This window comes from Apodemus sylvaticus, chromosome 10, assembly GCF_947179515.1.
Source record: "Apodemus sylvaticus chromosome 10, mApoSyl1.1, whole genome shotgun sequence".
NCBI classification, from domain to species: domain Eukaryota; kingdom Metazoa; phylum Chordata; class Mammalia; order Rodentia; family Muridae; genus Apodemus; species Apodemus sylvaticus.
The window spans coordinates 16116977-16139343 of record NC_067481.1 but is presented as its reverse complement, the minus strand read 5'-3'; the positions used below and the strand labels follow the sequence as shown (position 1 = coordinate 16139343).

Below are 22367 nucleotides of genomic sequence, written 5' to 3'. Positions count from 1 at the left end.
GAACAGTGCTCTTAACCGCTAAGCCATCTCTCTAGCCCCGCAAGATTCTTTTTCAAAAAGGGGGTTTGGACAAAGGATATATATGTGTCCTTGGCTATGTGATTTACTGAGTCCTAATGACAATATTTTGCAACAGTTTAATAATGTTGTATGCTGACATAGATTATATGGTGAGGCCTCAAACACAGGAACAATTGAATTGCATAACATCAAAAACTTCCCTTTACAGGGAGTAACCAGTTATCTCAAGAGGGACTCTAAAGCAGAGAACTGAAGAAGGTTCCAGTACCCACAATACAACTGCAGACTGGGGGGCTGGAGAGGTGGCTCAGCGGTTTAAGCGTACTGATGGCTCTTCCAAAGGTGCTGAGTTCAAAATCCTAGCAACCACATGGTGGATCACAACCATTCGTAATGAGATCTGATGTGCTCTTTTGGTGTGTCTAAAGACAACTACAGTGTACTTACATATAATAATAAATAAATGTTAAAAAAGAAAACTGCAGGCTGCCCTGAATGCACACACTACACACAAGTCTACCTCAGACTTCTAACAGGCAACTTCTCCCATTGATTCTCTCAAAAAAAGTAACCCCCAACTCTTTTAGTTTAAATTTAAGACTACATTCTAAAATGTAACTTGACTATTTTTTTTCTGGCTTAGATAATTGCCCTCTCCATGACTTGTATAGCAATCTACATTTCCCCCTTACTTCCTAAAATGTTGAAACAGAAAAACAAAACAAAACCCTTAGAATCAAAGCAATCTACAAATGTTTGTTAAGTTATATATAATCCATACGTAAACAACTCCCTAAAAGTCAGACTAATAGTTAAATTAACTTCAAGATTTTATTATTTGGATAACAGCCAAAGTATTTACTCAAAGAACATTTTTGCCACAGAGACATTTACCCACCCTTCTTTTCTCCCTCTCTGACTGTATGGGCTTAAAAATTATACAAAGGAATAAAAACCACATTGTAAGCCAGGCATGGTACTCCATATTAGAAGTCAGATCATCCTCTGCTACTTACTAAGTTAAGGCCACAGCAGGCTCCTCTAAGACCCTGTCTATTAGTGCTATCAAATAAGGTAACAATAATTCAAGTCAGGCCTGGTGGTATAAGGTACCTAAGGCACAGGATCCCAAGTTTAAGGGCTGCTAAGGCTACAGAGTGAGTTCAGGACCAGCCTAGGCAACTCAGTGATAACCTGTCTCAAAATAACACACCCAAGAATAAGCTTACCACAAGAATAGGTAGAAAAAGAAAATTAAAGAGTCCAGCACTTGGGCTGGAGAGATGGCTCAGTGGTTAAGAGCACTGATTACTCTTCCAGAGGTCCTGAGTTCAATTCCCAGCAACCACATGGTGGCTCACAACCATATGTAATGAGATCTGATGCCCTCTTCTGGTGTGTCTGAAGAAAGCAATGGTATACTCACATAAATAAAAATAAATAAATCTTTAAAAAAAAAAGAGAGAAAGAGGAGGGGGAGGGAGAGAAGGAAGGAAGGAAGGAAGGAAGGAAGGAAGGAAGGAAGGAAGGAAGAAAGAAAGAAAGAAAGAAAGAAAGAAAGAAAGAAAGAAAGAAAGAAAGAAAGAAAGAAAGAAAGAAAGAATGAATCCAGCACTTGAGAAGCTGAGGCAGGAAAATAAAGTTCAAAGACAACCTGGATTGTAAGACCAGTTCCAACAGGCCTATGCAACAAAGCTAAACCTTATCTCCAAATAAATATCACGACAAAATACAACTTAAAATATCATCATAGGTCCATTGTGGTGACATATGCCTTTGATCCCAGCACTTAGGAGGATTTCTATGAGTTCAAGGCCAGCTTGGTCTATACAGTAAAACTCTGTCTCAAAACAAAACAAGACTCCGGAAAACAAAAAACATCATCACATTTGCAATTTTGATTCTATAAGCTACTGAAATTTTTTAAAATATAGTTTCTTGAGAAGCAAGATGCATAGCACACTACACATGGGAAAGATATGGAGTTAAGAAGACAAACCCAAGTTTTAAGCCCATGCCTTTACTGGAGAATCCCATAAGAAAATCAAGGCCACTGAGGGTGAACAGACAGGTAAGTCAGTAGTAACAAGTAACACTATAGTGCTAAAAGACTGAATGGACTTTACTACTCAGGAAAAATAAAAATATTTTATTACATTCATTTATTTATTTAGGGTATAGCTATGCCATTGTATCCATAGGGAGGTCACAGGACAACAGGTCACGTGAGTCTCAGATAGCCAACTCAGGCTTTGTGGCAAGCACCTTGACCCAGTGACCCATCTCATGGTCCTAAAAACATTTTACGATGCATTGATTCTACCATCATGTTAGTGCCCGAGAGCAGTAACATCAAATGACAGGCTACACACTGTATTATTTTGCTACCTAGGTTGTAGATTTTTTTTTTTAAGATTTATTTTATTTATGGGTACACTGTAGCTGTTTCCAGACACACCAGAAGGCATCAGATCCCGTTATAGATGGTTGTGAGCCACCATGTGGTTTCTGGGAAGTGAACTCAGGACCTCTGGAAGAGCAGTCAGTGCTCTTAACCACACTGAGCCATCTCTTCAGCCCTAGATTGTAGATTTTGTTTGTTTGTTTGTTTTGTTTTTTTGGATTTGGTTTTTTCGAGACAGGGTTTCTCTGTATAGCCCTGGCTGTCCTGGAACTCACTCTGTAGACCAGGCTGGCCTTGAACTCAGAAATCTGCCTGCCTCTGCCTCCCAGAGTGCTGGGATTACAGGTGTGTGCCACCACCGCCCTGCTAGGTTGTAGATTTTAATGTATAGATTAGCAGCCCATGATTTCCTGCCATTTCTTCAAGTGTTACAAATATTTTGGAACTTCATTTATAACTAAGGTTTTAGCATCTAGTCACAATAAAAAGGTCTATTACCATAATAAGTCTGACAAGGTAATCATAAATATTCAAAGTGTTGGACATAGTGGTACATGCCTTTAATCCCAGCTCTAGGGAGGCAGAGGATGGTGGATCTCTGAGTTCAAAGCCAGTCTGGTCTACATAAGTTCTAGAATAGCCAGATCAAGAAGACCCTGTTGGGGGTGGGTGGAGAAGGGAGACAACCCCCTAAAAAATTTTCAGAGAGGCAACAAAGACACATATTAAATTTTTTTTGTATTATTCTAAATAAGTGGTAGCCAGTCCTCATTTAATTTACCCTATTGAATCTAAAACAATTAATGAAGCAACAATATTTCCCAAAGTTATCCCTGACCTCTGTTAGTTTTATTTTATTCTAACATTTAACACAATATTTATTGCATACACTAATGAATGAAGAAAGCAGAGCAGGTTGTATTTATTTAGAGAGTCTAAATTGAGTTACTCTGTGGATACAACTTTGTTCTCAGGATTCAAAGAAGCTATGGTCTGTTGTTCTACCACTGTCCAAGAGTCTTTACCAGAAATGGTGACAAAGACACACTGCTACTTTCCTGATGATGAAGCTCCCTTTTCTCTCCCCTCCCTCCTTCATTTCCTCAGAAGACAATGCCAGTAAATAACAAGGTCAGGAGAAAACAGGTAACTAGAGAGAAATCAAAGTAAAAGATGCAAATATGGTACAAAAACCATGTAGTACAGACATGATCAGAAACCAAAGCATTGACAGGTCTGAATCGAGTAGCACTTCATGTTGGGAAAATTACAGAAAAATCACCTTTGGCTTGTTCCCTCATCTGTAGAAATATTATATTTACCAGGAAGAAACTGTTAAACCATGCAAGAAACAAAGAACAACACTTTACACACAGAGAGTGCTATTGCAATGTCTTGTCAGTCACTATTATCGGTTGTGTGCAATGGGATGACAACAGACTCAGCCCGCTCAGTCTCAGCTTCTGCTCAACCACGACCTCTGTAAACAGCCTTCTTGCCTGAGCACTTCTCATGCGTACCTCTTGCTAACATTTTAGTACTCGTTCCTGTGTGAGCACAGTGAAAGTAAGATATGCACTACATCAGAGTAAAGTATCTCATTTTCTTTCATTTACTCTGATCAGTAAAAGTAAATTATAGCTAGGCATGGTGGCTCATGTCCACAATCCCAACACTGAAGAAGCAGGGGCAGGCCAGGCTACACCAGTAATTCAAGGCCAGCCTGGACTATCCCTTGAGAAGTCATCATAAGTATAAATCAATATTGTAAATTTAAGAGAGTGCTTATTCTTCTACATTTATTATAAAAAGCACATATATGTCCTCTTATTTAGAACAATATTTTCACCTGTACTACTTCAAAACTTACTTTAAAACTAAATGCAAGTTAGCAGAGAGCCGAGGATCTGTAAACTGTGTTGTTCTGTTGTTATGGTCAACGAAATAAACTCTTCCTGTTGCAGTATTGCGGATCTCCCATCCAGGAGGCAAAGGACCGAGCTCTTCACAATTGATGTTGCTAAGATCCCTGCAAAACAAATATATAACAGAAACACCTCATTACTGGCTTGCTGAGCCATGCAAGTGGATGTGACACAGAGCAATTCCATGAAGCCTGAGAAAATGTATTGTTTCAGAAACTTGAGATGCTCAGCTGGAATCTTTAATTCCCAATGGCTTCCCAAACTTGCACATTCAACACCCAATCCCTAAATGGCTCAGAACTTATCACATAGTCTGGCTTTTAGTAAGTTCCTAGGCTTTAATGTCATACACATTTTAAATTCATACAGAGCAATCATACTACTTGCCAACATAAACTACACTTCAATATTTGTTTGACAGAAAGTTTGTTTAACAAGTGTCAATGATATAAGAAATATCTATTCAATATTTTCCTTATTATTTCATAAAGTCAGTATAAACAAACATGTATGCAATGAGTGACTGTATGTTCTCCAATAAAGCAAAACTGGAAACATTACTAAAATCCTGATCCTGGAAATAATCATAACATTTTTTTTAACAAAATATGTTGTTTTAAATTTTGAAGTCTATAAACTTCATGAAGAAAAACCTGGTAAGGATACTTAAGAGGAATGTTTTAAGGCTTATTGCAGCAACAAAGAAAAGTTCAAGTACTTTTAAGAGTCAAGGACCACTGAAACTCTGTCACACACCATAAGGTTGTACAGGACCACACAGAACACAGGTGAACACACTGAGGTGGCTGGTGCGGTCCAGGTGCCCAGAAGCATAGAAGATCTTATCCCTCCCCAACCCTTCTATGTGTACTGCTCCCTTCTGGCTGGTTATAAACCAGCAACAGCATTGTAGATTTTTATCTTCTATCCTGCTAGAGCAACACCTTCTACAGAAAGAGACCATCCCAGAGGGTCCAAGTTACTGGAGGCTGCAGGTGAAGATGTACACTGTACACTGAGGCGTTTCCAGCTCTTAGAGATTTCTTCAAATAGTGATTCTGACTTCTGCTTAAAATGATCCTGGACACTCCTCTGCTGCAGAATAACTAAAGCTTGAAAACTACTACAGAAGAGGCAAGGCAAAGCTCTGAGAACCTTCAAGTCACAATAACCACGAAGAACTGACTTGGTTCTGCTCAACAGAGAACGGACTCCCCACTGGGCACGCTCAAGGGGGGATTGAGTGGCAGCTGGGAAGGCTGAGGTCAGCATCAAGGTTTGGAAAGAAGTCCTGGGACTTCTCAAGCTGAGCTCAAAAGGGTGAAGCAATTCTAGAAAAACTTCCCAAATTTTCATCTTAGGCCCAGAGAATGCCAACTAATAAGGATCATGCAACACCTCAGGTATGGTGGCATATAACAGTAATCCCAGTGCTCAGAGGCTGAGGAAGTAGGAAGGGTGCAAGTTCAAGCCCAGCCTGGGCTATAGACCAAGATTGTGTCATCCAAAAAACAAAACAACCCCCCCCCCCACACACACACACCTTTAAACCCAGCAGTAGGTAGGTGAGTTTCTGTGTGTTCTATGTCAGCAAAAGCTACATAATGAACCTACCCCAAAATCAAACAAAACAACACAACACAACACACTAAATTCAAGTAAGAACTTCACACAACATAAGGTCAATGAAGGTTTTAGAAGTGACCACATTGTGACAACTAGTATAAACAGTAAGCCACAGAATTAGAGCTCTAACTAAAAAAGACCATAAAGAGAATATAGAGTGTGATGTTTAAGATTTTTAAACAAGGGCTGGAGAAATGGCTTAATGGTTAAGGACACTGGTTCCTCCATTGGACCTAGGTTGATCCCCAGTACCTACATGGTAGGTAGCTCACAACCATCTGTAATGTCAGTTCTAGGGGACTCAATGCCCTCTTCTGGCCTCCATGAGCACCAGACATGCATGTGGTACACAGACAAACATGCAGACAAAAATCCATATACACAAAATAAATAAAAATTCAAAAGCAAACTGTGGTATAAAAATGATGTATGAACAACAGGAGATAAAGACTAAACAATAAAGTGCTTTCTTTGCATGTACAGGCCCTGCATTTGAACTCTACCACTGCAGATTTAAAGGAAACATAAGAAATAATAAAAATAACAAAACAGGCACACAATTGCAAAGATGAGTTGTCAAGGAAAGATAATTTAAAAGGAATAGGTGGCTCTTTTTAGATCAGACTATTAGTAGTGGGAAGCAATTACAAAAACCAAAGGACAAATAATTCTGCTATTGATATAATGTAGAATTTACTTTTATATGATTTGAATCTACAGTGACAATAAGAAGTACCAATTAAAAGAGTAAAACACTAGAAATGATTTTTATGCTCAAATGAATAACAAAAAATGTAAAGTTAGACAGCTTCATAAAAACAATACAAGTCTTCATCTCAAGACTTCAGTCAGTATGTAACAGGATGAATTACAGGAATTAAAGAGAGATGCAAACAGGACTTCTAAGACACTGGCTACTGGAGTACTATGGGCAACTTTAAGCAGAGCTAAGCTGGAGAGCTAAGCTGGAGACGATACACTACACAGGCAAGCTCTCTCTCTTTTTTTTTTTTTTTTGTTATGGTTTGGTGTTTTGAGACAGGGTTTCTCTGCATAGCCCTGGCTGTCCAGGAACTCACTCTATAGAGCAGGCTGCCCTTGAACTCAGAGACCCACCACAGACAAGCTCTTTGAAGAAGCCCACTACACTTCTTTACTGGTGTCTTTAATGAGACTCAGCAGACTTATCTATGCTTTTCATGCCTGATTTAAGCAAATAAAAAGGAATATAACCTCCCGTAAAAGAGACACATGTGCTAAATGATGCTCCAAAACAAAAGACAAAATATAACTTTTAAAGATAACTGGGGCATACACACAAAAAAATAATACAGGACATTGGTAATTTAAAGTCTTATTCAAATACACATGTCATTATTCTACATAAGCCAAATCTCACTATGCATGCTAGGGTGGCCTAAAGCTTGTGATCTTCCTCCTGTCTCTTGAGCACTAGAATTACATATGTACATCATAACTCCGCTGGGCTGCCAACATAAAATATGCTCTGCTTTTTTTTTTTTTTTAGTTTTATTCCCTTTTTAAGATAGGGTCTCACTGAAGCCCTGGCTGGCCTGGACCTTGCAATGTAGCTATGCAGACCAGGCAGGCCTTAAACTCAGATACCTGGGTCTGCTGCTTCTGCTTCCCGAGTGCTGAACCCGACCGTGCCCGACTTTTGTTTACATTTTATAAGTTATTGGGAGAGAGCTTACAATTTAACAAAACCTCGAGTCATAACTTTAGGTCCTTAGGTTTCTTTCAGTGAACTTAATAATAAAAATGAATATAAAACTCCCTCTTGACTACTGCTTTTTAAAAATTATTCATATTATTAAGAGAAAGAAGAGGAGAGAACACTACCATTGTGGAGACACAGAAATGGCAAACTTGGTAGAATAATTAATGACAACACATTTTCTAGGTTGTTACCTTCAAAAGCTTCTAATTCTAAACTCTGTAACAAAGTAAAATGTTTTCATTATAGTTTTTTTATTTATAAGACACAGTATCAAAGCAACCCCAGTCCAGTCAATCCCATCTGTTTTTGATTAAACTACATAAAAGAGGTCCTGCTCTGCCTGCTTCCCCCACAAATGGTTTGCCTTGTTTTTGGAAATGACTGGTATATCATATATTAAACCTCCTTATTACATAAATGCGTTGTACACCACCGAGTCAATTCCAATTAAAATTTAAGTCTTTTTTTTTTTTTTTTGTAGCTTCAGCTAGACTACTAGATACTTAGTATATGGCTCACTAGAAAATAACTCAAAAAAATCAATGTCTGAAAACCTCATTATTTGCAATGTAAAGGTACTCAAAATTATAATAGCTCATTGGGCAGTGTGGGCACTCAGGGGCTGAAGGAGAATCACTCTAGTAAAGGAGATTGTGACTAGCCGAAGCAAAACCAAGGACCATATCTCAGAACAAACAACAGGTAAGGTGGTAAATGTAGTGATGTATGCACCATTCTCCCTTCCTCTTCTTCTCGGACTCAGCCTTTCAAGCACTAGCACTGCCCCGTGTGCGTTGACGTGCAGCCCCACCCCCACCCCCCCACCTCCGCCCCACTGCTCTTTTTCTAAGGGTATGCTTGCATGTTGTTCCTGAAATTACTTTCCAGACTCCTACAGACATGTATTTTGCCCCACACTTTTTAGCTGGGGTGTTGAAAGGAAAGGAGTCCCAGACTAGCAGGGAGCCAGGGTGAGACCACAGACACTATCTGGACTTTTACTAAGTATCAAGCTGAAACACTATCAGAAAGAACCAAACTTTTATATAAACTGTTTTTTTAGCAGTTAATTTTTGTTTATTTCTTTTGTTCATAGACCCTTTTCACTAGAAGTTATTTTTTTCACCATTCCTGGTGAAATGGATAGTCATGGTTGGTATAAAGAGTACTTAAGGGCCAAGAACAGTAGCTCACACCTTTAATCTCAGCACTCAGAAGGTGGATCTTTATGAGTTTGAGGCCAGTGTGGTCTACATAACAAGTACAGGCCAGTCAGAGCTATATAGTTAAGACCTAGTCTCAAAAAAATAAAAGCAATAATCTTTAAGATATGTTCTTACCTAGGCACTCGAGGGTCATGCCACGTGCTCACACCAGTCTGCGTATGTAAGAAATATACCTGACCCTGCTGCGTTGTCCTCTGTTCTGTAAAATAATGAAAACATACTCAGTTTTTCATATTTAATCAAACACCACTACATTGGATGAAATTCTAATAGGATAAAATTCCCCCAAGCTCCCAATTGCCTGTTTATTTGGGGGAAAAAAAAAAAGGCTGTGCAAACATTCAGACAGGCATGGCAGATCCCACCACTCAGAAGGCAGAAACAAGCAGATCTCTTTGAGTTTTGAGGCAAGCCATAGTGAGTTCTAAGCCAATCAGGGCTACTTAGTGAGACCTGTCTCAAAGCAAATCATTTGTTCAACTCTGGAAACAATTTTATAAATGGTAGTGAGGTATAGCCATTATCCCCAAAGCAAGAAGACAACTCAGAGGAAGAAGCTAGCCACTTTTAAAAAATGTTTGAACAGTGCTTTTTAAGATTTTTAGGCTAATGAATTTTTTACTGTGGCAATTTTATACCCAAATTTGTGATTTCTCTTTCCTTAACAAAGATATATCAAGATTCTTCCTGGATTGCAAGCAAGGTGTCACAAACATGCAATCTCAGCACACAGGAGACAAAGGCAGTGAGACAACAAATCCATGTCTAGCCTGGGCTACCTGTCAAAACTCCAGCCCATCTATGGCATAAAATAGAGACTCTAATGTAAATAATACACATCACATAATCATAAAACTCATTTTGAAAGCATAATATAAATTTGTGGACTGAGAGGATAAAAAAGTGTATGAGCTCAAAGACTGGAAGGATGCAGAGATGCCACGATGAAAAGAGAGTAAAATCTTCTTCAAGGGTTATGATTCAGGAGTTGTCTTTTGCCTGGAAACTCATTTTAGCAAAATATAGCGAGAATGCCAATGTGTAAGATAATAATAAGATAATAGAGTGTGTGACATCACAGCACACTCTATCTATAGACCTGCAATGAAGTCAATGAACAATTCCCACCTAAGGACAGCTTCAAGGACCAGAAGAAGCTCACTGACTTTTGCCTGCCTTCAATCCCAAACACTAAGAAAGATTCCAAAACTGACAATAGCTACAATAATTTCAGTCTTGGTAGCTACTTTTTCCCCCATTTTATTCTTACAAAGGAACATCTGAACTCAAATCACACACAGTGCAAAAATATAATTTACCTTTACTCCAAATAACCTGGCTGATAAACTCCATGGGGATTATCTCCAAAATATAAATGTAACAACAGATACATTTTGCTAACTTGCTTTTTATGTCAAACAGACACGTCACTGGAGATTATGTCATTTCTTGCAACAAACCAACACATGGTTGTTACTGTTATTCCTCTCATTTAACAGAAGATAAGTTTAGCTTCTCAGGGGCTAAATAATATGATTGGTATCAAGGCAAAGGCAGGTCTGTTTCCCATGCTGGAATCATCACTGCATGGCAAGTCACATGATGGGATATAGCAGTGAGATGAAACTTCTTTCAAAATAAGAGGCTAAAATTTATTTTAAACTATAACTATAATCATTTGTTTGCAGAATAGTTTTTATATAAATTATACAGTAAAATTACTTAGAAAATGTAATTCCCAATTTTGGTCATTAGGTGTCACTATAACAACATCTATAGTATTATGCAGAAAAGTATCTGTCCCTAAAGTCACACTAGAGGTCTAAGTTAAGATGATCCTGTACAATAGCATTGTTATACCTTTGTATAGTGTCTGCTTGCAAAGGAGTCTCATTTTATTCTGTCAGCTTCCTATAAAAACTGTGTGATTTGTATCTACCACATTTTATTATAAATGAGCATACAAGCTAAGGTTCATAAATGACTACCTATGGCCAAACTGTTGGTTAGATAGTCTTCTAATCATTACAGACTTTTTAAAATTGGAGATTATATTTACTTTCACACAGAATCCCTAATCCCTGATTAGCCCCCCTCTACTGTCTAGTGTAGTATGTTTTTCCTATAACCATTCCACAGATGAGTACAGGGCCTTGATCATGCTAGCATCCTCAGGCCTAATTAACTTTCAGACATTAGTACTATTTTAAAGTACAGCGTCGTGGTACACACTTATAATCCCAATGTATGGTGAGTGGGCAGAGAAAGGAATATCAGGAGTTCAAGGGCTGTCTGCCTACACTGTGAGCCTGAGCTATAGGAGACCCTATCTCAAAACAGACAACTTCTGACAATTTTTTAAAAAAGTTAGTTCTCTGGCTGAGTGGTGCGGCAGAGGAGGAGGAGGAGGCGGCGGTGGTGGTGGTGGTGGTGGTGGTGGTGGTGGTGGCTCACACCTTTAATCCCAGTACTCAGGAGGCAGAGGCAGGCGGATCTCTGAGTTGGAGGTCAGCCTGATCTATAGAGAGAGCTCCAGGACAGCCAAGATGACAGAGAAACCCAGTCTCAAAAAAACAAAACAAACAAAACAAAACAAAACAAAAACCCAAATAGTTCTCTGACATTCTTAAAGCAAGGTGAATGCTCCCTTTGCTATAACCATACCATAGCCTTCTGGTAGGTCTGGAGGAGTGTGTAAGTGTGTCCTGCTCATGTAATTTCTATGTCGCTGAGACCTGACTCTTCTCTCTGCTAGTCTGGGGTCTGAAGACTGTCCACACGTTGCACCATTTGTTCCAGTAATTGGAGTATTCTCATCCACAAAGCAGCTAAGAGGTCTGCCAGGACTAGAATATTCTGACGCCGGTCTATTGAAAAGTGACAAGGGAAAAAAGTCACCAATTTAGACAGGAAAACCAGAGGTCTCAAGACAACATATACAATATAGTGAAAATATAGCAAATCAGGCAAGAAAATAAGATGCATAAAGGAAACACAATTTCAATTAAGTTTTAAAAATATCCATACATAGTTGTATATGTGCTACTGGGTCACTAAGCACAAGGACTTAGACCTGATTTCCACCATTTTCCCTCCCACAGGGCTTTTGACAAGTAGGTGTTCCTCTACGCCTTTAATTTGTGGAAGTCATGTGCCCTTTAGTCCTTGTAAACAGTACCTCTTTCTAGGTATGGCTCTTTGTCACTCAAAACAGTTCATGCTTAAACACTGCCTCCTGGGAGATCTTCTAATGCACAGAACTCGCCCTACAATTTGATAGCAAACAGTTCCCAACTTATAATAGTACAACTTACAAGTTTTGCTGGTTTTGTTTTTTGGGAAAAGACCTCACTCTGTAGTTCAGGCTGGCTGTGATTCATAGCAATCCATTTGCCTCAGCCTCCAGAGAGCCAGGGCTGCAGGCATGAGCCACCGCATACAGCTCTCAACTTGTCATTTCTTGACCTTTTGATAGTCAAAAGCCATCAGCAGTTAGTCAAAAGTGCACTTTAAATTTTTACCTTTTTCTGGGCTAGTGAGTGATATATAAGGTATAGAGATCTTCAAACTACTAGATAACAGCCGCAAGCTACAGCTCCCAGTCAACCTCATCAGGAGGGTAAGTAATGGCTATTCTACAGCATACCTCATTGTTAAGCTACATGTAATAAAATATGCATATTGAACCTAATTTTTTCACTTTTAACTTCATTGGACAGAATCCTAATCAATAAGTAAAGAACCACTGTACACTGCCTTAGTTACTCAATGCAGCAATTAGTTATCTCTGGTATTCATTTATTTGCACCTGCATTTTTGTTCGCTGTCCTCTACAATATTCTTGGGAGGAAGGAAGTTTAGGTAGCTTATTCTCTATTATAAATAGCCACGTCACTCTGTCAGTCACATGTAAGGAATAAAAGTACCTTAATAAATGTTATCAAATAAAGAAGCTAATAAATCTTATCAAAGACTTTCTATTCTATAAAGTAATCTTCAAAAACAACAGGTAATGGAGTTCATTTTCACTGATTTTGTTCTTGCTTTGTTCTCTACCACTGAGCTGTATTTCTAGCCCAACAATTCATTTTCTTTCTTTTCTTGAGGCAGGGTCTCACATCATAGCAATTCTCCTGCTCAGCTTTCTGGGTAGGCAGTGGGAAAAGACATGTAAGCCATCACAGCTAAATTAATCACATCTAAATTAAAAGCTCTTTTTAAAAATACCCATCTGTGTGGGGGTATTTTGTCAGCATATGTATATCATATAAATGCTTAGGGTCCTTGCCAGAAGAAGATATCAGACGGTCTGGGACTGGAAATACACACAATCATGAGCCGCCGTGCAGGTGGCTGGGAATCAGGTCTGAGTCCTCTGCAAGAGCAACTATTGCTCTTACCTATCAAAACATCTTTCCAGCCCCCAAAGCTCATTTTCAAACTAACATTCATTAAGGGGGAAAAATGCTTTACATACATGAGGAAATTAAAGATGAGTTAGAAGAAAGCAGGTTTCACTTAAACAATGACATAGGTATAAATTCATTTATGCTATTAGGATAAAAATAGGTTCTTCAGTTTAATTGATAATCTAGACAGCTTGAATTAGAAATAAATGTAACTTTGAACTGAGCATTTTTAAAAATGACAAGATAGTTCATGACACTTCAGCATAAACAAAGAACTCAAGGCAACTAACAAACACTGATAGAAGGAGGAAATCATCTTCCCTAGGGAAGAGTACATCGGCTGGTTATCTATTACCCAATAGTCAGTACTGGAAACATACATACAAGTAACAACATATGGACTGAGTGGGTCATATTTTTCTATTTAGGAAGACAGATGGATGGATGGATGGATAGATAGATAGCAACTTTTTTAAGGTGATAAATTTGAAAGAAGGGTAACACATGGGAGTGTTTGGAGGAAAGAAAGGGAAATGGGAAAGTATAATTGTTTAAAAATTTTAAAATGGCAAAGCTTTAATCAGACATTCATAATGTAATAAAACACCTTCTAAGCTGGGTATGGTGCATGCACATATAATCACAGCACTTCGAAGGATAAAGCACGGGAATCTTGAGTTCAAGTGTAGGCTGGACTATATTCCAAGCTCTAGACTAGCATGATCCAGACAGCAAGATAACAACAGCAGGAGAGAGGGAGGGAGGGAGGGAGGGAGGAAGGGAAAGGAAGGAAGGAAAGAAGGGAGGGAGGGAGGGAGGGAGGGAAAAGCAAGCAAGCAAACAAGCAAGCTTGATTTCAATAAGTTAAACAATCCTCAATAAACAAAAGCAGATACAGCTAATGGAAACCATCTAATAATTTATTCTGAGTGCCAGGCCTGTGCAGGAATCACAGGAACCAGTAAACACTAGCAAAGATGGCATCTCAGCTTTATTCTTACTTGTGAACAGGAGTACAGAGGAGGTAAAGCACTCACCTTACTCATTTTCAGCTGCTTTAAAAGCACTCCTTTCAGTTTCAAAGAACTGTCTTGCATCCTGATGTCTCTACACAGGATGTACCACAAATACAGGGGCTCTATCCACCTACCACCACCTGTCAGGATCTACTTCAGACTTTTCCTTTGCAAGGCCACCATCTCCTCACCACTCACTCTCAGATACTCACCTTCCATATGGATTTTCTTGATCATATACCCTACTTAGCCATGATCTAATAGCATCCCCTTATGGAGATCTTGAATAAATAGTTCATAACAGCCATTAATATTCAAATACAAACTAATGACAACAAGAAACAAAATAACTATGTGTCCTAGTCATTTATTTGGTTACTGAGCACCACTGAAGATCATGGATATACAAAGGATTGACCTGTGAAAAGTCTCTGTTAACTATTATTTCTTTTAAAAAGTAATAGGAGCCACACATGGTAGCACATTCCCTTAATTCATCACTGGAGAGGCAGAAACAGATATGAATTTGAGGCCAGCTTTCTCTACACATACGATTTCCAGGACAAACAGGGCTATCTATGTAAAGGGACACTGTCTCAAAAACTAAAACAAGTCACTGTACTTCAAATACAATTATTGTAAATACATTTAAAAACAGAATTTAAATATAAATATTTTAAAAATAATAATAGCACTCCAAGACCAGTATAAAGCAATGGGGAAATCAGATAACAGAAAGGAATCCAGGAAAGGCTAGCACAGACCATAGAAAATACTTGTATGATTTTACCGTGTTGGGCGTTCCCACTGTGTAGTTCTTGTGATGTGGTTTAGATACTGGATTCTTCCAGAAGCAGTTCGCCTTTCTTCCCAACTGCAATTAAAGCATTGAGAAACAGGACATTAATAAGTGTCAGCCGGAAGTGAGACTTGGAATGTTCTCTCTGCAACCACTAAGTCAGTAAGACTTTCTATCACAAACCATAGAAGACAATATAGGAAATCCATTCATAAAGAACCTGCTTTTTTTTCAACTTTCATTAGAATTATACAACAGCGTTTACAGAACTTCGAGCTATTTTGTTGAAGTAATATTTTTCTTATCAGCCAAACTGAAAACTTTAAAAAAAAACTTTAGTAACAGTTAAATTGACAATAATTTCCCACAAATTTTGTGGTACATGCCTGAACTGACACATTAATCATTAATTGCATCAAATTTTACAGCAATTAAGCTCAAGGATTAGAATCCAGTCTAAAAAAATTTCAATCCCTTGTAATTTAAAAAAAAAAAATTACTTGGAAAGTATCTAAAAGTTCTTGAAACTCAATTTTAAAAATTTCATCTCAGGGTGGGTGGTGGTGGCACACTCTTGTAATCCCAGTACTCTGGGAGGCAGAGGCAGGCAAATTTCTGAGTTCCAGGACAGCCTGGTCTACAGAGTGAGTTCCAGGACAGCCAGGGCTATACAGAGAAACCCTGTCTCGAAAAAACAACAACAACAACAACAAAACAAAAAAAAAAACAGAAAAAACAAAAAACAACAACAACAAAAAAAAAAAAAAACCCAAAAATTTATCTCCTTATTCTATAGACATGGATGTTTTATCTGTCTGTCTATCTGTCTGTGCATCATGTTCATGCCTGGTGCCTTCAGAGGCTAGAAGAGAGTATCCCATCACCTGGAACTGGAGGTACAGATGGTTGGAAGTCAACATGTGGGGGCTGGGAATTGAAGCTGGATTCTTTGGAAGAGCAGCCAGTGCTCTTAAATGGTAAACCATCTCTTTAGTTCTCTAGTTTTTAAAAATAAAAATACCATTTATCCCTAAACTCTTTATGCCATTTCATCGAATGAAATACCCAAATGACTGTGGAAATGTGGTTATATTCCTCCTGTGGTTAAAATTATAATTCAATAATAATCAGCAAGAAAAGGTTATGTCTCACATTGATATACTGTCTCAATATTAATTACTTCATCTTTTAACTTTCTTGTGAAAAACACCACAGACTCCATTTTCAAAAAAGAATTAACAAGCCAGGCGGTGGTGGCGCACGCCTGTAATCCCAACACTCTGGGAGGCAGAGGCAGGCAAATTTCTGAGTTCGAGGCCAGCCTGGTCTTACAGAGTGAGTTCCAGGACAGCCAGGGCTACACAGAGAAACCCTGTCTCGAAAAAACCAAAAAAAAACCAAAAAAAAAAAAAAAACTAACAGATTTATCAAGAAGCTAAAACAAAGGGCTAGACAAGTGGCTCAGTGGTTAGTAACACTTGCTGTTCTTCTAGAGTGCCCAAGTTCAGTTCCCAGCACCCACATAGGGCAGCTTACAACTATCTGTGTAACTCCAAGTCCAATAAGCACATAAACACACACACAGACATATACATCTAGACATAATTTAAACACTTTAAAAAGCTAAAAATGATCTATAGTTATTTTTACCAATTAAAAATGTAGACATTTATATATTATATGCATATATTTACCTGAATATGTATAGGAGTGCACATGCCACAGTACAGGTATATAGTTCTGAGGGCAATTTGTAGAAACTGTTCGTTTTTGTTTTAGTTTTAGTTTTTCAAAGACAGGGTTTCTCTGTATAGCCCTGGCTGTTCTGGAACTCACTCTGTAGACCAGACTGGCATCGAACTCAGAAATCCGCCTGCCTCTGCCTCCAAAGTGCTGGGATTAAAGGCGTGTCCCACCACTGCCTAGCTGTAGAAACTGTTCTATCGTTCCACTTTGTGGGTCTGGGGTTCACATTGTCAGCCTTGGTGGCAATCATTTTATCTCCTAAGCCATCTCACCAGCCCCATACTAATTTTTTTTATTAGATATTTTCTTTATTTACATTTCAAATGTTATCCCCTTTACTCTTTTCCCCTCCAAAAATCCCCATCCCATCTCCCCTTCCCCTATTCACCAACCCTTCCACTCCAGCTTCCCTGTCCTGGCATTCCTCTACACTGGAGCATCTCGCCTTCACAGGACAAATGGCCTCCCCTCTCACTTATATCTGACAAGGCCCTCCTCTGATACATACACAGCTGGAGCCATGGGTCCCTCCATGTGTACTCTTTGGTTGGTGGTTTAGTCCCTGGAAGCTCTGGGGTTACTGGTTGGTTCATATTGTTGTTTCTCCTATGGGGCTGCAAACCCCTTCAGCTCCTTGGGTCCTTTCTCTAGCTGCTCCATTGGGGACCCTGTACTTAGTCCATTGGTTGGCTGTGAGCATCCACTTCTGTATTTGTCAGGCACTGGCCTCTCAGGAGACAACTATATCAGGCTCCTGTCAGCAAGCACGTGTTGGCATCCACTATAGTGTCTGGGTTTGGTAACTGTATATGGAATTGATACCCAGGTGGGGCAGTCTCTAAATGACCTTTCCTTCAATCTCTGCTCCACACATTGTCTCTGTATCTCTTCCCATGGGTATTTTGATCCTCCCTTCTAAGAAGGACCGAAGTCTTCCTTCTTGAGCTTCATGTGGTCTGTGAATTTTATCTTGGGTATTCCCAGCTTCTGGGCTAATATTCACTTATCAGTGAGTGCATACCATGTGTGTTCTTTTGTGATTGGATTACCTCACTCAGGACAATATTTTCTAGTTCCATCTATTTGCCTGCAAATTTCATGAATTCATTATTTTTAATAGCTGAGTAGAACTCCACTGTGTAAATGTACTACATTTTTCTGTATCCATTCCTCTGTTGAGGGACATCAGGGTTATTTCCAGCTTCTGGCTATTATAAATAAGGCTGCTATAAACATAGTGGAGCATGTGTCTTTGATATATGTTGGAGCATCTTCTGGGTATATGCTGGGTCTTTAGGTAGTACTATGTCTAGTTTTCTGAGGAATCGCCAGACTGATTTCCAGAGTGGTTGGACCAGCTTGCAATCCCACCAACAATGGAGGAACATTTCTCTTTCGCTATATCCTCACCAGCATCTGCTGTCACCCGAGTTTTTGATCTTAGCCATTCTGACTGGTGTGAGGTGGAATTTCAGGGTTGTTTTAATTGCATTTCCCTGAAGATTAAGGATGTTGAACATTTCTTTAGCTGCTTCTCAGCCATTCTGTATTCCTCAGTTGAGAATTCTTTTGTTTAGCTCTGTACCCTCCCCCCCCCTTTTTTTTTTCGAGACAGGGTTTCTCTGTGTAGCCCTGGCTGTCCTGGAACTCACTCTGTAGACCAGGCTGGCCTCGAACTCAGAAATCCGCCTGCCTCTGCCTCCCGAGTGCTGGGATTACAGGCGTGCGCCACCACCGCCCGGCTCTGTACCCCATTTTTAACAGGGTTATTTGGTTCTCTGGAGTCTTAACTTCTTGAGTTCTTTGTATATATTGGATATTAGCCCTCTATCGGATCCTATACTAATTTTTAAACTGATTTTTACCGTCTACTTTTATTCATGTGTAGTGCCCAAAAAGAGGGAATCAGATCACCTAGAGCTGAAATTAAAGATGGCTGCCTGATGTAGGTGTTGAGAACTGAATTCACATTCTCTCTAAGAGCAGCACATGTTCTTAACCACTGGCCTATCTCTGTAGCACCAATTGATTTGTCTTTGAGATTTATTTTTATGTACCTGTGTGCATGTATAACTATATATGTTGATGTGTGTTTAAGTACCCAAGGAGGCAAGATGAGAATGTTGAATATCTTGGAATTTGAGTCACAGGTATTTGTGAGCCTGCAGTAGGAACTGGGAACTGAATTACAGTCATCAGCAAGAGAGACAAGCTCTTTTACTGGGTGAGCATCTCTCCAGCCCCGCAAACTGTCTGTCTCCGTGAGGCAGGGCCTTACAATACAACTCATACTACCTTGGAACTCACTATGTATTCCAAGCTGACCTTAAATTCATGATCCTACTGCCTCAACCTCCCAATAGCTCAGATTGGTAAGAGTAGGTCACTATGCCTAGAACAATTTTAGAATTTTTAAAGTTTAAACAAAATATGCAAACACTAGAACTTGTATATAAAATTTTATGTCAAAATAAGACATGACTGAGATGAGCAAGATGGCTGAGTGGATAAAGGTACTTCCTGCCCAGTAACAACTTGTGTTTGATTCAGAGGATCCATATCGTAAGAAAAGAGCCAACCTACAAAAGTTGTCTTCTGACCCCACATACACACTGTAGCTCACATATACTCACAAATTCACACAAATAAATGTGATAAAATTATAAACAATAAGTTGAGCTAAAAGTCAACCAATTAACCACATCTACTGTAAGTGGGTACAATTTATTTTAAGTTATATTTCATTGAAGTTAAATAAAAATACTTTAAAATAAAAAAAAAATCAGCAAAGTATCAGACTTAGTATAAAAAGTGGAGAATAGGGATAAAGTTCATAAGCTTGGGAATTAAGACAGGCATAAATCCAGCTTCCTCACTTATTACATAACCTCTGGCAAATGACTCATATTGGTTTCCACTTTCTTTGTTGTAAAATGAGAACAATAGTAGTAACATTTTTAAAAAGTAGCTAATTATTCAGTACCTGTTTTTGTTTTGTGTTATTTATTTATTAGACAAGGTCTCACTATGTAGCCCTGGCTGTCCTGGAACTCATTAAGTAGACCAAGCTGGTCTCAAACTCACAAATCTGTTTGCCTCTGCTGGGATTAAAGGTGTGTGCCACTACTCCTAGCTTATTAAGCAAGCACTTATGATGTACAAAATATTGAACAGCTTTACATGAATGAATTCATCTAACTCTTGCACCAAATTGTATGGCATACTCCATCAATCATCATGCTAAAGTTTGCAAAAGTTAAATAAATGTATAGCATCACTTAGCAGAAGAATGAGGACCAGAACTCAGGTGGTCACTATACCTGTCTTTGCTGCCACAAGAATTAAGTAACATCATACCCTGAACTGCTTGACACAAATATACTTCACTAAATGTCACCATGTTACAATTACTATTACTCAATGCTCCTTTCCTTAACTCTAAAAATAAAGCAATATATTCAAATTCAGTACTTATATGCTCTATTCTAGATAATTAAAGGAAAATCTTTTCCTTCAAAACAAAAAAAATTTACCCTGGGTAGGTGAATGGTAGGGTGCTGAGGCAGGAGTGGTTGGGTGGGTCGGGGAGCACCCTCATAGAGGTGGCGGGGAAGTAGGGAGGAATAGGGGGTTTGTGGAGGAGAAACTGGGAAGGGGTATAACATTTGAAATGTCAATAAATAACCAATAAAATGAAAATATCAATAAAGAAAACAGAACTAAAATTCATAAAAATAAATAAATTTAAAGCAGAAGAAATATTTGACAAGAAATTTCCTTTTCTTCCTTTTCAAAACTCTTTTAAATGAAATTTAACACCACTTGTGGCAAGTTCTTATAATTTTCCAAGTAGAAGAGAAATCTATGTTCTGTTTCTATGCTCATAGAAACTCTTTGGTCACTAGCTTGAGGGCAGCACTGTTGCACACACACCTCTAATGACTCTGAGATATCCACTTACCCATCTGGTAAATCATTGTCAAACAAACGACTGCAGTCCACAACTTGTCCTCCCGTGCCTATTCGGTCTCTAGATTGAAGACTTACTATTAAAAAACAAAATCATTATTAAGATTTTGACAGTGTTTTCCAGTTCTGTCAAGCAAAATATCCATGTTAAGCCAAATGTGATGGTGCTTGTCTGTCATCCCAGCACTCAGAAGGATGAGACACAAGGATTGCTGAAGTGTGATGTTAGCCTGGGTGTACAGCAAATTTAAGCCCAGCCTATACATACATTGAGAAGCCCTTGTCTCAGAAAACCAAGTAGCATAAAATGTAGATTATTTTACTTCTTTAGACTTACTGAGAATACTGATGAACTTCAGTGACAGTATTCTTGCCTAGCATGCATGAGGCTCCTAGCACTGTAAAAACCTACTAGCAGAGTTTAGAATGAATTCCTTGGTTTCTACTAAAATCTCCAACTTCTTTTCTCATAGATTTTTCCTTTTAGATGTAATGTTAAAAATCAAAGTTTTCCTGATTTTGTTGTGATTTGAAGGAAGAATCTAGTGCCCTTTTTCAACATTAGAATAGGGCAATGTCACCCACTGCACATAAGAAACAGGACATTTAGAAAGTCTGAAAACACAGTCTGAAACTTCCCATGAACTTAGGTTGCATTCTTGAAAATATGAACTGCTATAAAAAATACACTGGATCCCAGCAATGGGACAAACCTTTGGTCACATGAGTATTAACAGCATGTCAGTATGAAGTGTAGTATAAAATTACTACTGAGCAGCTTGGGAACAGAGCATATAGGCTCTAATGTAGCCAGCACCAGAACACCTAATTCAGTGCAAGTTTTCATAATCCAAGACCAAATAATAAGGAAGTTAGGTTACATGATAGCTCTTCCTTGTCCTACTGAAGTTCTTCCTTGTCCTACTATTTCTTAATTCTATTTTTGGCATGTTCCCCAAAGATAGAAGAGACATGGCCAAATTTCACTATTCCCTAACATTTTTAGAATTCGTAAGTTACAACATAAAATATGATATCCAAAGACTTTTTTTTCAAAGAAAGATCTCAAACTTCTCTTAAAATTTGGAGAGGGAGTGCTATTTTTTAGGCTTTAAAAAAAAAGATGTATTTATTGTATGTGTCTAAGTGTTTTGTCCATATGTGTACATGTATACCATATGAAAGCCTAGTCAGAGGTGCTAAGTCCCTAGAACTTAATGGATGGTTGTGAGTTACAATGTGAGTAATGAAAAAAGACCCAGTGGGTTATGTGAGGAAGCAGCAGGCACTCTTCTTAGTCACTGAGCCATCTCTCATTGTTTGACATTCTGTGGTATTCTTTGACAAAAGGTCTCATTATGTATAAAGAGTGGCCTTGAGTTTATTACATTGCCCACCCAGCCCACAAACTCATGGAAATACTATTTCTTTAACGTCTTTAATGTTGGAATTATATGCATGAACTACCACACCTGGCTAAAGTTT

The 22367-nt window shown here is 38.6% G+C and overlaps 1 protein-coding gene across 3 annotated transcripts in view; it reads right to left on the bottom strand.

Moving 5' to 3' along the window:
• Positions 1 to 22367, bottom strand: part of Smurf2 (SMAD specific E3 ubiquitin protein ligase 2) — a 111051-nt gene that overhangs the window by 25773 nt on the left and 62911 nt on the right. For 2 of the 3 annotated variants that reach the window (XM_052194744.1, XM_052194745.1), the window contains 5 exons: positions 20875 to 20959; positions 15159 to 15242; positions 11608 to 11810; positions 9058 to 9142; positions 4296 to 4454 (listed from right to left, as the gene is read on the bottom strand). In XM_052194744.1, coding sequence (XP_052050704.1) covers positions 4296 to 4454; positions 9058 to 9142; positions 11608 to 11810; positions 15159 to 15242; positions 20875 to 20959 — 616 coding nt within the window. Of the gene's footprint in view, positions 1 to 4295; positions 4455 to 9057; positions 9143 to 11607; positions 11811 to 12257; positions 12853 to 15158; positions 15243 to 20874; positions 20960 to 22367 lie in introns of those variants that run through there. The other variant, XM_052194746.1, reaches the window with a different exon arrangement.